Source organism: Nansenia antarctica (genome assembly GCF_963989245.1).
Source record: "Nansenia antarctica genome assembly, chromosome: 8".
NCBI lineage: Eukaryota > Metazoa > Chordata > Actinopteri > Argentiniformes > Microstomatidae > Nansenia > Nansenia antarctica.
The window spans coordinates 52,456,691-52,470,224 of record NC_137678.1 but is presented as its reverse complement, the minus strand read 5'-3'; the positions used below and the strand labels follow the sequence as shown (position 1 = coordinate 52,470,224).

The following is a 13,534-nucleotide window of genomic DNA, read 5'->3' as shown; positions in this document are numbered from 1 at the left end:
ACTGACCTGTCCAGAGCCAGAACAAAACACTGTACACATGTGTACTGACCTGTCCAGAACCAGAACCAAACACTGTACACGTGTGTACTGACCTGTCCAGAACCAAACACTGAACACATGTGTACTGACCTGTCCAGAACCAAACACTGTACACATGTGTACTGACCTGTCCAGAACCAAACACTGTACACATGTGTACTGACCTGTCCAGAACCAGAACCAAACACTGTACACATGTGTACTGACCTGTCCAGAACCAAACACTGAACACATGTGTACTGACCTGTCCAGAACCAAACACTGTACACGTGTGTACTGACCTGTCCAGAACCAGAACCAAACACTGTACACATGTGTACTGACCTGTCCAGAACCAGAACCAAACACTGTACACGTGTGTACTGACCTGTCCAGAACCAGAACCAAACACTGTACACGTGTGTACTGACCTGTCCAGAACCAAACACTGTACACGTGTGTACTGACCTGTCCAGAACCAGAACCAAACACTGTACACGTGTGTACTGACCTGTCCAGAACCAAACACTGTACACATGTGTACTGACCTGTCCAGAACCAGAACCAAACACTGTACACATGTGTACTGACCTGTCCAGAACCAGAACCAAACACTGTACACATGTGTACTGACCTGTCCAGAACCAGAACCAAACACTGTACACATGTGTACTGACCTGTCCAGAACCAGAACCAAACACTGTACACGTGTGTACTGACCTGTCCAGAACCAGAACCAAACACTGTACACGTGTGTACTGACCTGTCCAGAACCAAACACTGTACACGTGTGTACTGACCTGTCCAGAACCAGAACCAAACACTGTACACGTGTGTACTGACCTGTCCAGAACCAAACACTGTACACATGTGTACTGACCTGTCCAGAACCAGAACCAAACACTGTACACATGTGTACTGACCTGTCCAGAACCAGAACCAAACACTGTACACATGTGTACTGACCTGTCCAGAACCAGAACCAAACACTGTACACGTGTGTACTGACCTGTCCAGAACCAGAACCAAACACTGTACACATGTGTACTGACCTGTCCAGAATGAACAGCCTTTCATCTCGACCCCTGATCCTCAGCACAGACGCCCCCCAGGGATGCGTCCTCTCACCCTGGTTCTTCTCCCTCTAGACCAACCACCTGATATCTCTCCACAGCTCAGTCACCTTTATGAAATATGCGGATGACACTACCATAATCGGACTCATAACAAACAATAATGAAGACCATTAACGCAAGCAGATAGCCCAAGCAGTCACTTGGTGCCTCAACAACAACCTCCAGCTCAACTCATCAAAAACACAAGAAATCATCGTAGACTTCAGGCACAGCCCCCCCCCCCAAAAAAACCATCAACATCCTTGGAGAACCCATAACCATAACGGACTCCTTCAAATTCCTTGGCACTCACATCAGCAACTCCCTCAAATGGAACACCAACACAGACTTCATCACCAAAAAAGCCCACCAACGACTATTCTTTCTTAGACAGCTCAAAAAATTCAAAGTAAAACAAAAACTCCTCCTTCAGTTCTACACCGCCATCATTGAGAGCATACTCACCTCATCTATCACAGTTTGGTACGGCAGCTCGGACAGTAAATCAAAAAGGAAACTACAGCAAATAGTAAGGAAATCATCCAAGATCATCGGCACCCCTCTCCCATCAGTTGAATCACTGTATCTCAAACGCACCACAAATAGAGCACATAAAATTATCTCTGACCCCTCCCACCCTGCTCACCACCTGTTTCAACTGCTGCCCTCTGGACGGCGCTACCGATCCCTGGCCACCAAAACATCCCGCTTCAAAAACAGTTTTTTCCCCTCTGCCATAAGGACTCTCAACACCTGACTCACTGCACTGTATAAATTGTAAATTGTAAATATGTTCTGTCTTGTCTTGTGGTTATGTGTGTTCTTGTCCATGTAATAGTCTGTACAATGTGTGTATGTTTTTTGACACTGCTTTTGAGCTGTACCGACAACAAATTCCACCGACCTAGGTCGTGTGGTCATTAAACTTTCATTAAACTTTCATTCTTTCATTCATTCATTCATTCATTCAGAACCAGAACCAAACACCATACACACGTGTACTGACCTGTCCAGAGCCAGAACCAAACACTGTACACATGTGTACTGACCTGTCCAGAACCAGAACCAAACACTGTACACGTGTGTACTGACCTGTCCAGAACCAAACACTGAACACATGTGTACTGACCTGTCCAGAACCAAACACTGTACACATGTGTACTGACCTGTCCAGAACCAAACACTGTACACATGTGTACTGACCTGTCCAGAACCAGAACCAAACACTGAACACATGTGTACTGACCTGTCCAGAACCAAACACTGTACACGTGTGTACTGACCTGTCCAGAACCAGAACCAAACACTGAACACATGTGTACTGACCTGTCCAGAACCAGAACCAAACACTGAACACATGTGTACTGACCTGTCCAGAACCAAACACTGTACACATGTGTACTGACCTGTCCAGAACCAGAACCAAACACCATACACGTGTGTACTGACCTGTCCAGAACCAAACACCATACACCATACACTGGTCAAATCCCACAGCCCCTCCACTCGCACTCTCCGCTCATCAAATGCAAACCTCCTCAAACCCACCAAAACCCACCTCCGCTCCATGGGAGACCGGGCCTTCTGCTCCATCGCCCCCGAACTGTGGAACGCCCTCCCTGCCCACCTGAGAGCACCACAGTCGGTCGACTCTTTTAAGAGCGGACTTAAGACTCGTCTTTTTAACAAAGCGTTCCAGTAGCCAGATTTGTATTTATTTTTTTCTTTAGTTTTATGCCACAGTGTCTTTTTAACCTTTCTGCTTTTGATGTTTTTAGTGATCTTTATTGTGTTGTGCTGTTTTTGTTTCTTTTATTGACTGTAGCACTTTGAGATTCTTGAAATGTAAAGTGCTTTATAAATAAAATCCATTATTATTATTATTATTATTATGTGTACTGATCTGTCCAGAACCAGAACCAAACACTGTACACGTGTGTACTGACCTGTCCAGAACCAAACACTGTACACGTGTGTACTGACCTGTCCAGAACCAAACACTGTACACGTGTGTACTGACCTGTCCAGAACCAGAACCAAACACTGAACACATGTGTACTGACCTGTCCAGAACCAAACACTGTACACGTGTGTACTGACCTGTCCAGAACCAGAACCAAACACTGTACACATGTGTACTGATCTGTCCAGAACCAGAACCAAACACTGTACACATGTGTACTGACCTGTCCAGAACCAAACACTGTACACGTGTGTACTGACCTGTCCAGAACCAGAACCAAACACTGTACACGTGTGTACTGACCTGTCCAGAACCAGAACCAAACACTGTACACATGTGTACTGACCTGTCCAGAACCAGAACCAAACACTGTACACATGTGTACTGACCTGTCCAGAATGAACAGCCTTTCATCTCGACCCCTGACCCTCAGCACAGACGCCCCCCAGGGATGCGTCCTCTCACCCTGGCTCTTCTCCCTCTACACCAACCACCTGATATCTCTCCACAGCTCAGTCACCTTTATGAAATATGCGGATGACACTGCCATAATCGGACTCATAACAAACAATAATGAAGACCATTACCGCGAGCAGATAGCCCAAGCAGTCACTTGGTGCCTCAACAAAAACCTCCAGCTCAACTCATCAAAACCACAAGAAATCATCGTAGACTTCAGGCACAGCCCCCCCCCCCCAAAAAACCCATCAACATCCTTGGAGAACCCATAACCATAACGGACTCCTTCAAATTCCTTGGCACTCACATCAGCAACTCCCTCAAATGGAACACCAACACAGACTTCATCACCAAAAAAGCCCACCAACGACTATTCTTTCTTAGACAGCTCAAAAAATTCAAAGTAAAACAAAAACTCCTCCTTCAGTTCTACACCGCCATCATTGAGAGCATACTCACCTCATCTATCACAGTTTGGTACGGCAGCTCGGACAGTAAATCAAAAAGGAAACTACAGCAAATAGTAAGGAAATCATCCAAGATCATCGGCACCCCTCTCCCATCAGTTGAATCACTGTATCTCAAACGCACCACAAATAGAGCACATAAAATTATCTCTGACCCCTCCCACCCTGCTCACCACCTGTTTCAACTGCTGCCCTCTGGACGGCGCTACCGATCCCTGGCCACCAAAACATCCCGCTTCAAAAACAGTTTTTTCCCCTCTGCCATAAGGACTCTCAACACCTGACTCACTGCACTGTATAAATTGTAAATTGTAAATATGTTCTGTCTTGTCTTGTGGTTATGTGTGTTCTCGTCCATGTAATAGTCTGTACAATGTGTGTATGTTTTTTGACACTGCTTTTGAGCTGTACCGACAACAAATTCCACCGACCTAGGTCGTGTGGTCATTAAACTTTCATTAAACTTTCATTAAACTTTCATTCTTTCATTCATTCATTCAGAACCAGAACCAAACACCATACACACGTGTACTGACCTGTCCAGAGCCAGAACCAAACACTGTACACATGTGTACTGACCTGTCCAGAACCAGAACCAAACACTGTACACGTGTGTACTGACCTGTCCAGAACCAAACACTGAACACATGTGTACTGACCTGTCCAGAACCAAACACTGTACACATGTGTACTGACCTGTCCAGAACCAGAACCAAACACTGTACACATGTGTACTGACCTGTCCAGAACCAAACACTGTACACGTGTGTACTGACCTGTCCAGAACCAGAACCAAACACTGTACACGTGTGTACTGACCTGTCCAGAACCAAACACTGTACACATGTGTACTGACCTGTCCAGAACCAAACACTGAACACATGTGTACTGACCTGTCCAGAACCAAACACTGTACACATGTGTACTGACCTGTCCAGAACCAAACACTGTACACATGTGTACTGACCTGTCCAGAACCAGAACCAAACACTGTACACATGTGTACTGACCTGTCCAGAACCAAACACTGTACACGTGTGTACTGACCTGTCCAGAACCAGAACCAAACACTGAACACATGTGTACTGACCTGTCCAGAACCAGAACCAAACACTGAACACATGTGTACTGACCTGTCCAGAACCAAACACTGTACACATGTGTACTGACCTGTCCAGAACCAGAACCAAACACCATACACGTGTGTACTGACCTGTCCAGAACCAAACACCATACACCATACACTGGTCAAATCCCACAGCCCCTCCACTCGCACTCTCCGCTCATCAAATGCAAACCTCCTCAAACCCACCAAAACCCACCTCCGCTCCATGGGAGACCGGGCCTTCTGCTCCATCGCCCCCGAACTGTGGAACGCCCTCCCTGCCCACCTGAGAGCACCACAGTCGGTCGACTCTTTTAAGAGCGGACTTAAGACTCGTCTTTTTAACAAAGCGTTCCAGTAGCCAGATTTGTATTTATTTTTTTCTTTAGTTTTATGCCACAGTGTCTTTTTAACCTTTCTGCTTTTGATGTTTTTAGTGATCTTTATTGTGTTGTGCTGTTTTTGTTTCTTTTATTGACTGTAGCACTTTGAGATTCTTGAAATGTAAAGTGCTTTATAAATAAAATCCATTATTATTATTATTATTATTATGTGTACTGATCTGTCCAGAACCAGAACCAAACACTGTACACGTGTGTACTGACCTGTCCAGAACCAAACACTGTACACGTGTGTACTGACCTGTCCAGAACCAAACACTGTACACGTGTGTACTGACCTGTCCAGAACCAGAACCAAACACTGAACACATGTGTACTGACCTGTCCAGAACCAAACACTGTACACGTGTGTACTGACCTGTCCAGAACCAAACACTGTACACGTGTGTACTGACCTGTCCAGAACCAGAACCAAACACTGTACACATGTGTACTGACCTGTCCAGAACCAGAACCAAACACTGTACACATGTGTACTGACCTGTCCAGAATGAACAGCCTTTCATCTCGACCCCTGACCCTCAGCACAGACGCCCCCCAGGGATGCGTCCTCTCACCCTGGCTCTTCTCCCTCTACACCAACCACCTGATATCTCTCCACAGCTCAGTCACCTTTATGAAATATGCGGATGACACTACCATAATCGGACTCATAACAAACAATAATGAAGACCATTACCGTGAGCAGATAGCCCAAGCAGTCACTTGGTGCCTCAACAACAACCTCCAGCTCAACTCATCAAAAACACAAGAAATCATCGTAGACTTCAGGCACAGCCCCCCCCCCCCAAAAAACTCATCAACATCCTTGGAGAACCCATAACCATAACGGACTCCTTCAAATTCCTTGGCACTCACATCAGCAACTCCCTCAAATGGAACACCAACACAGACTTCATCACCAAAAAAGCCCACCAACGACTATTCTTTCTTAGACAGCTCAAAAAATTCAAAGTAAAACAAAAACTCCTCCTTCAGTTCTACACCGCCATCATTGAGAGCATACTCACCTCATCTATCACAGTTTGGTACGGCAGCTCGGACAGTAAATCAAAAAGGAAACTACAGCAAATAGTAAGGAAATCATCCAAGATCATCGGCACCCCTCTCCCATCAGTTGAATCACTGTATCTCAAACGCACCACAAATAGAGCACATAAAATTATCTCTGACCCCTCCCACCCTGCTCACCACCTGTTTCAACTGCTGCCCTCTGGACGGCGCTACCGATCCCTGGCCACCAAAACATCCCGCTTCAAAAACAGTTTTTTCCCCTCTGCCATAAGGACTCTCAACACCTGACTCACTGCACTGTATAAATTGTAAATTGTAAATATGTTCTGTCTTGTCTTGTGGTTATGTGTGTTCTTGTCCATGTAATAGTCTGTACAATGTGTGTATGTTTTTTGACACTGCTTTTGAGCTGTACCGACAACAAATTCCACCGACCTAGGTCGTGTGGTCATTAAACTTTCATTAAACTTTCATTCGTTCATTCATTCATTCATTCCTTCAGAACCAGAACCAAACACCATACACACGTGTACTGACCTGTCCAGAGCCAGAACCAAACACTGTACACATGTGTACTGACCTGTCCAGAACCAGAACCAAACACTGTACACGTGTGTACTGACCTGTCCAGAACCAGAACCAAACACTGTACACGTGTGTACTGACCTGTCCAGAACCAGAACCAAACACTGTACACGTGTGTACTGACCTGTCCAGAACCAGAACCAAACACTGTACACGTGTGTACTGACCTGTCCAGAACCAAACACTGAACACATGTGTACTGACCTGTCCAGAACCAAACACTGTACACATGTGTACTGACCTGTCCAGAACCAAACACTGTACACGTGTGTACTGACCTGTCCAGAACCAGAACCAAACACTGTACACATGTGTACTGACCTGTCCAGAACCAGAACCAAACACTGTACACATGTGTACTGACCTGTCCAGAATGAACAGCCTTTCATCTCGACCCCTGACCCTCAGCACAGACGCCCCCCAGGGATGCGTCCTCTCACCCTGGCTCTTCTCCCTCTACACCAACCACCTGATATCTCTCCACAGCTCAGTCACCTTTATGAAATATGCGGATGACACTACCATAATCGGACTCATAACAAACAATAATGAAGACCATTACCGCGAGCAGATAGCCCAAGCAGTCACTTGGTGCCTCAACAACAACCTCCAGCTCAACTCATCAAAAACACAAGAAATCATCGTAGACTTCAGGCACAGCCCCCCCCCCCAAAAAAACATCAACATCCTTGGAGAACCCATAACCATAACGGACTCCTTCAAATTCCTTGGCACTCACATCAGCAACTCCCTCAAATGGAACACCAACACAGACTTCATCACCAAAAAAGCCCACCAACGACTATTCTTTCTTAGACAGCTCAAAAAATTCAAAGTAAAACAAAAACTCCTCCTTCAGTTCTACACCGCCATCATTGAGAGCATACTCACCTCATCTATCACAGTTTGGTACGGCAGCTCGGACAGTAAATCAAAAAGGAAACTACAGCAAATAGTAAGGAAATCATCCAAGATCATCGGCACCCCTCTCCCATCAGTTGAATCACTGTATCTCAAACGCACCACAAATAGAGCACATAAAATTATCTCTGACCCCTCCCACCCTGCTCACCACCTGTTTCAACTGTTGCCCTCTGGACGGCGCTACCGATCCCTGGCCACCAAAACATCCCGCTTCAAAAACAGTTTTTTCCCCTCTGCCATAAGGACTCTCAACACCTGACTCACTGCACTGTATAAATTGTAAATTGTAAATATGTTCTGTCTTGTCTTGTGGTTATGTGTGTTCTTGTCCATGTAATAGTCATGTACAATGTGTGTATGTTTTTTGACACTGCTTTTGAGCTGTACCGACAACAAATTCCACGACCTAGGTCGTGTGGTCATTAAACTTTCATTAAACTTTCATTCTTTCATTCATTCATTCATTCATTCAGAACCAGAACCAAACACCATACACACGTGTACTGACCTGTCCAGAGCCAGAACCAAACACTGTACACATGTGTACTGACCTGTCCAGAACCAGAACCAAACACTGTACACGTGTGTACTGACCTGTCCAGAACCAAACACTGAACACATGTGTACTGACCTGTCCAGAACCAAACACTGTACACATGTGTACTGACCTGTCCAGAACCAAACACTGTACACATGTGTACTGACCTGTCCAGAACCAAACACTGAACACATGTGTACTGACCTGTCCAGAACCAAACACTGTACACGTGTGTACTGACCTGTCCAGAACCAGAACCAAACACTGTACATGTGTACTGACCTGTCCAGAATGAACAGCCTTTCATCTCGACCCCTGACCCTCAGCACAGACGCCCCCCAGGGATGCGTCCTCTCACCCTGGCTCTTCTCCCTCTACACCAACCACCTGATATCTCTCCACAGCTCAGTCACCTTTATGAAATATGCGGATGACACTACCATAATCGGACTCATAACAAACAATAATGAAGACCATTACCGCGAGCAGATAGCCCAAGCAGTCACTTGGTGCCTCAACAAAAACCTCCAGCTCAACTCATCAAAACCACAAGAAATCATCGTAGACTTCAGGCACAGCCCCCCCCCCCCAAAAAAACCATCAACATCCTTGGAGAACCCATAACCATAACGGACTCCTTCAAATTCCTTGGCACTCACATCAGCAACTCCCTCAAATGGAACACCAACACAGACTTCATCACCAAAAAAGCCCACCAACGACTATTCTTTCTTAGACAGCTCAAAAAATTCAAAGTAAAACAAAAACTCCTCCTTCAGTTCTACACCGCCATCATTGAGAGCATACTCACCTCATCTATCACAGTTTGGTACGGCAGCTCGGACAGTAAATCAAAAAGGAAACTACAGCAAATAGTAAGGAAATCATCCAAGATCATCGGCACCCCTCTCCCATCAGTTGAATCACTGTATCTCAAACGCACCACAAATAGAGCACATAAAATTATCTCTGACCCCTCCCACCCTGCTCACCACCTGTTTCAACTGCTGCCCTCTGGACGGCGCTACCGATCCCTGGCCACCAAAACATCCCGCTTCAAAAACAGTTTTTTCCCCTCTGCCATAAGGACTCTCAACACCTGACTCACTGCACTGTATAAATTGTAAATTGTAAATATGTTCTGTCTTGTCTTGTGGTTATGTGTGTTCTTGTCCATGTAATAGTCTGTACAATGTGTGTATGTTTTTTGACACTGCTTTTGAGCTGTACCGACAACAAATTCCACCGACCTAGGTCGTGTGGTCATTAAACTTTCATTAAACTTTCATTCGTTCATTCATTCATTCATTCATTCAGAACCAGAACCAAACACCATACACACGTGTACTGACCTGTCCAGAGCCAGAACCAAACACTGTACACATGTGTACTGACCTGTCCAGAACCAGAACCAAACACTGTACACGTGTGTACTGACCTGTCCAGAACCAAACACTGTACACATGTGTACTGACCTGTCCAGAACCAGAACCAAACACTGTACACATGTGTACTGACCTGTCCAGAACCAGAACCAAACACTGTACACGTGTGTACTGACCTGTCCAGAACCAGAACCAAACACTGTACACGTGTGTACTGACCTGTCCAGAACCAGAACCAAACACTGTACACGTGTGTACTGACCTGTCCAGAACCAGAACCAAACACTGTACACGTGTGTACTGACCTGTCCAGAACCAAACACTGAACACATGTGTACTGACCTGTCCAGAACCAAACACTGTACACGTGTGTACTGACCTGTCCAGAACCAGAACCAAACACTGTACACATGTGTACTGACCTGTCCAGAACCAGAACCAAACACTGTACACATGTGTACTGACCTGTCCAGAATGAACAGCCTTTCATCTCGACCCCTGACCCTCAGCACAGACGCCCCCCAGGGATGCGTCCTCTCACCCTGGCTCTTCTCCCTCTACACCAACCACCTGATATCTCTCCACAGCTCAGTCACCTTTATGAAATATGCGGATGACACTACCATAATCGGACTCATAACAAACAATAATGAAGACCATTACCGCGAGCAGATAGCCCAAGCAGTCACTTGGTGCCTCAACAACAACCTCCAGCTCAACTCATCAAAAACACAAGAAATCATCGTAGACTTCAGGCACAGCCCCCCCCCCAAAAAAAACATCAACATCCTTGGAGAACCCATAACCATAACGGACTCCTTCAAATTCCTTGGCACTCACATCAGCAACTCCCTCAAATGGAACACCAACACAGACTTCATCACCAAAAAAGCCCACCAACGACTATTCTTTCTTAGACAGCTCAAAAAATTCAAAGTAAAACAAAAACTCCTCCTTCAGTTCTACACCGCCATCATTGAGAGCATACTCACCTCATCTATCACAGTTTGGTACGGCAGCTCGGACAGTAAATCAAAAAGGAAACTACAGCAAATAGTAAGGAAATCATCCAAGATCATCGGCACCCCTCTCCCATCAGTTGAATCACTGTATCTCAAACGCACCACAAATAGAGCACATAAAATTATCTCTGACCCCTCCCACCCTGCTCACCACCTGTTTCAACTGCTGCCCTCTGGACGGCGCTACCGATCCCTGGCCACCAAAACATCCCGCTTCAAAAACAGTTTTTTCCCCTCTGCCATAAGGACTCTCAACACCTGACTCACTGCACTGTATAAATTGTAAATTGTAAATATGTTCTGTCTTGTCTTGTGGTTATGTGTGTTCTTGTCCATGTAATAGTCTGTACAATGTGTGTATGTTTTTTGACACTGCTTTTGAGCTGTACCGACAACAAATTCCACCGACCTAGGTCGTGTGGTCATTAAACTTTCATTAAACTTTCATTCTTTCATTCATTCATTCATTCATTCAGAACCAGAACCAAACACCATACACACGTGTACTGACCTGTCCAGAGCCAGAACCAAACACTGTACACATGTGTACTGACCTGTCCAGAACCAGAACCAAACACTGTACACGTGTGTACTGACCTGTCCAGAACCAAACACTGAACACATGTGTACTGACCTGTCCAGAACCAAACACTGTACACATGTGTACTGACCTGTCCAGAACCAAACACTGTACACATGTGTACTGACCTGTCCAGAACCAGAACCAAACACTGTACACATGTGTACTGACCTGTCCAGAACCAAACACTGAACACATGTGTACTGACCTGTCCAGAACCAAACACTGTACACGTGTGTACTGACCTGTCCAGAACCAGAACCAAACACTGTACACATGTGTACTGACCTGTCCAGAATGAACAGCCTTTCATCTCGACCCCTGACCCTCAGCACAGACGCCCCCCAGGGATGCGTCCTCTCACCCTGGCTCTTCTCCCTCTACACCAACCACCTGATATCTCTCCACAGCTCAGTCACCTTTATGAAATATGCGGATGACACTACCATAATCGGACTCATAACAAACAATAATGAAGACCATTACCGCGAGCAGATAGCCCAAGCAGTCACTTGGTGCCTCAACAACAACCTCCAGCTCAACTCATCAAAAACACAAGAAATCATCGTAGACTTCAGGCACAGCCCCCCCGCCCCAAAAACCCATCAACATCCTTGGAGAACCCATAACCATAACGGACTCCTTCAAATTCCTTGGCACTCACATCAGCAACTCCCTCAAATGGAACACCAACACAGACTTCATCACCAAAAAAGCCCACCAACGACTATTCTTTCTTAGACAGCTCAAAAAATTCAAAGTAAAACAAAAACTCCTCCTTCAGTTCTACACCGCCATCATTGAGAGCATACTCACCTCATCTATCACAGTTTGGTACGGCAGCTCGGACAGTAAATCAAAAAGGAAACTACAGCAAATAGTAAGGAAATCATCCAAGATCATCGGCACCCCTCTCCCATCAGTTGAATCACTGTATCTCAAACGCACCACAAATAGAGCACATAAAATTATCTCTGACCCCTCCCACCCTGCTCACCACCTGTTTCAACTGCTGCCCTCTGGACGGCGCTACCGATCCCTGGCCACCAAAACATCCCGCTTCAAAAACAGTTTTTTCCCCTCTGCCATAAGGACTCTCAACACCTGACTCACTGCACTGTATAAATTGTAAATATGTTCTGTCTTGTCTTGTGGTTATGTGTGTTCTTGTCCATGTAATAGTCTGTACAATGTGTGTATGTTTTTTGACACTGCTTTTGAGCTGTACCGACAACAAATTCCACCGACCTAGGTCGTGTGGTCATTAAACTTTCATTAAACTTTCATTCTTTCATTCATTCATTCATTCATTCAGAACCAGAACCAAACACCATACACACGTGTACTGACCTGTCCAGAGCCAGAACCAAACACTGTACACATGTGTACTGACCTGTCCAGAACCAGAACCAAACACTGTACACGTGTGTACTGACCTGTCCAGAACCAAACACTGTACACGTGTGTACTGACCTGTCCAGAACCAAACACTGTACACATGTGTACTGACCTGTCCAGAACCAAACACTGTACACGTGTGTACTGACCTGTCCAGAACCAGAACCAAACACTGTACACGTGTGTACTGACCTGTCCAGAACCAGAACCAAACACTGTACACATGTGTACTGACCTGTCCAGAACCAAACACTGTACACGTGTGTACTGACCTGTCCAGAACCAGAACCAAACACTGTACACATGTGTACTGACCTGTCCAGAATGAACAGCCTTTCATCTCGACCCCTGACCCTCAGCACAGACGCCCCCCAGGGATGCGTCCTCTCACCCTGGCTCTTCTCCCTCTACACCAACCACCTGATATCTCTCCACAGCTCAGTCACCTTTATGAAATATGCGGATGACACTACCATAATCGGACTCATAACAAACAATAATGAAGACCATTACCGCGAGCAGATAGCCCAAGCAGTCACTTGGTGCCTCAACAACAACCT

The 13,534-nt window shown here is 45.8% G+C and overlaps 1 protein-coding gene across 1 annotated transcript in view; it reads right to left on the bottom strand.

Moving 5' to 3' along the window:
- Nucleotides 1-13,534, bottom strand: part of itfg2 (integrin alpha FG-GAP repeat containing 2) — a gene marked incomplete at its 3' end in the record, with an annotated part of 30,892 nt that overhangs the window by 6,593 nt on the left and 10,765 nt on the right. Inside the window, exon 11 of the mRNA XM_080538493.1 lies at nucleotides 8,817-8,871. Coding sequence (XP_080394619.1) covers nucleotides 8,817-8,871 — 55 coding nt within the window. The remainder of the gene's footprint in view (nucleotides 1-8,816; nucleotides 8,872-13,534) is intronic.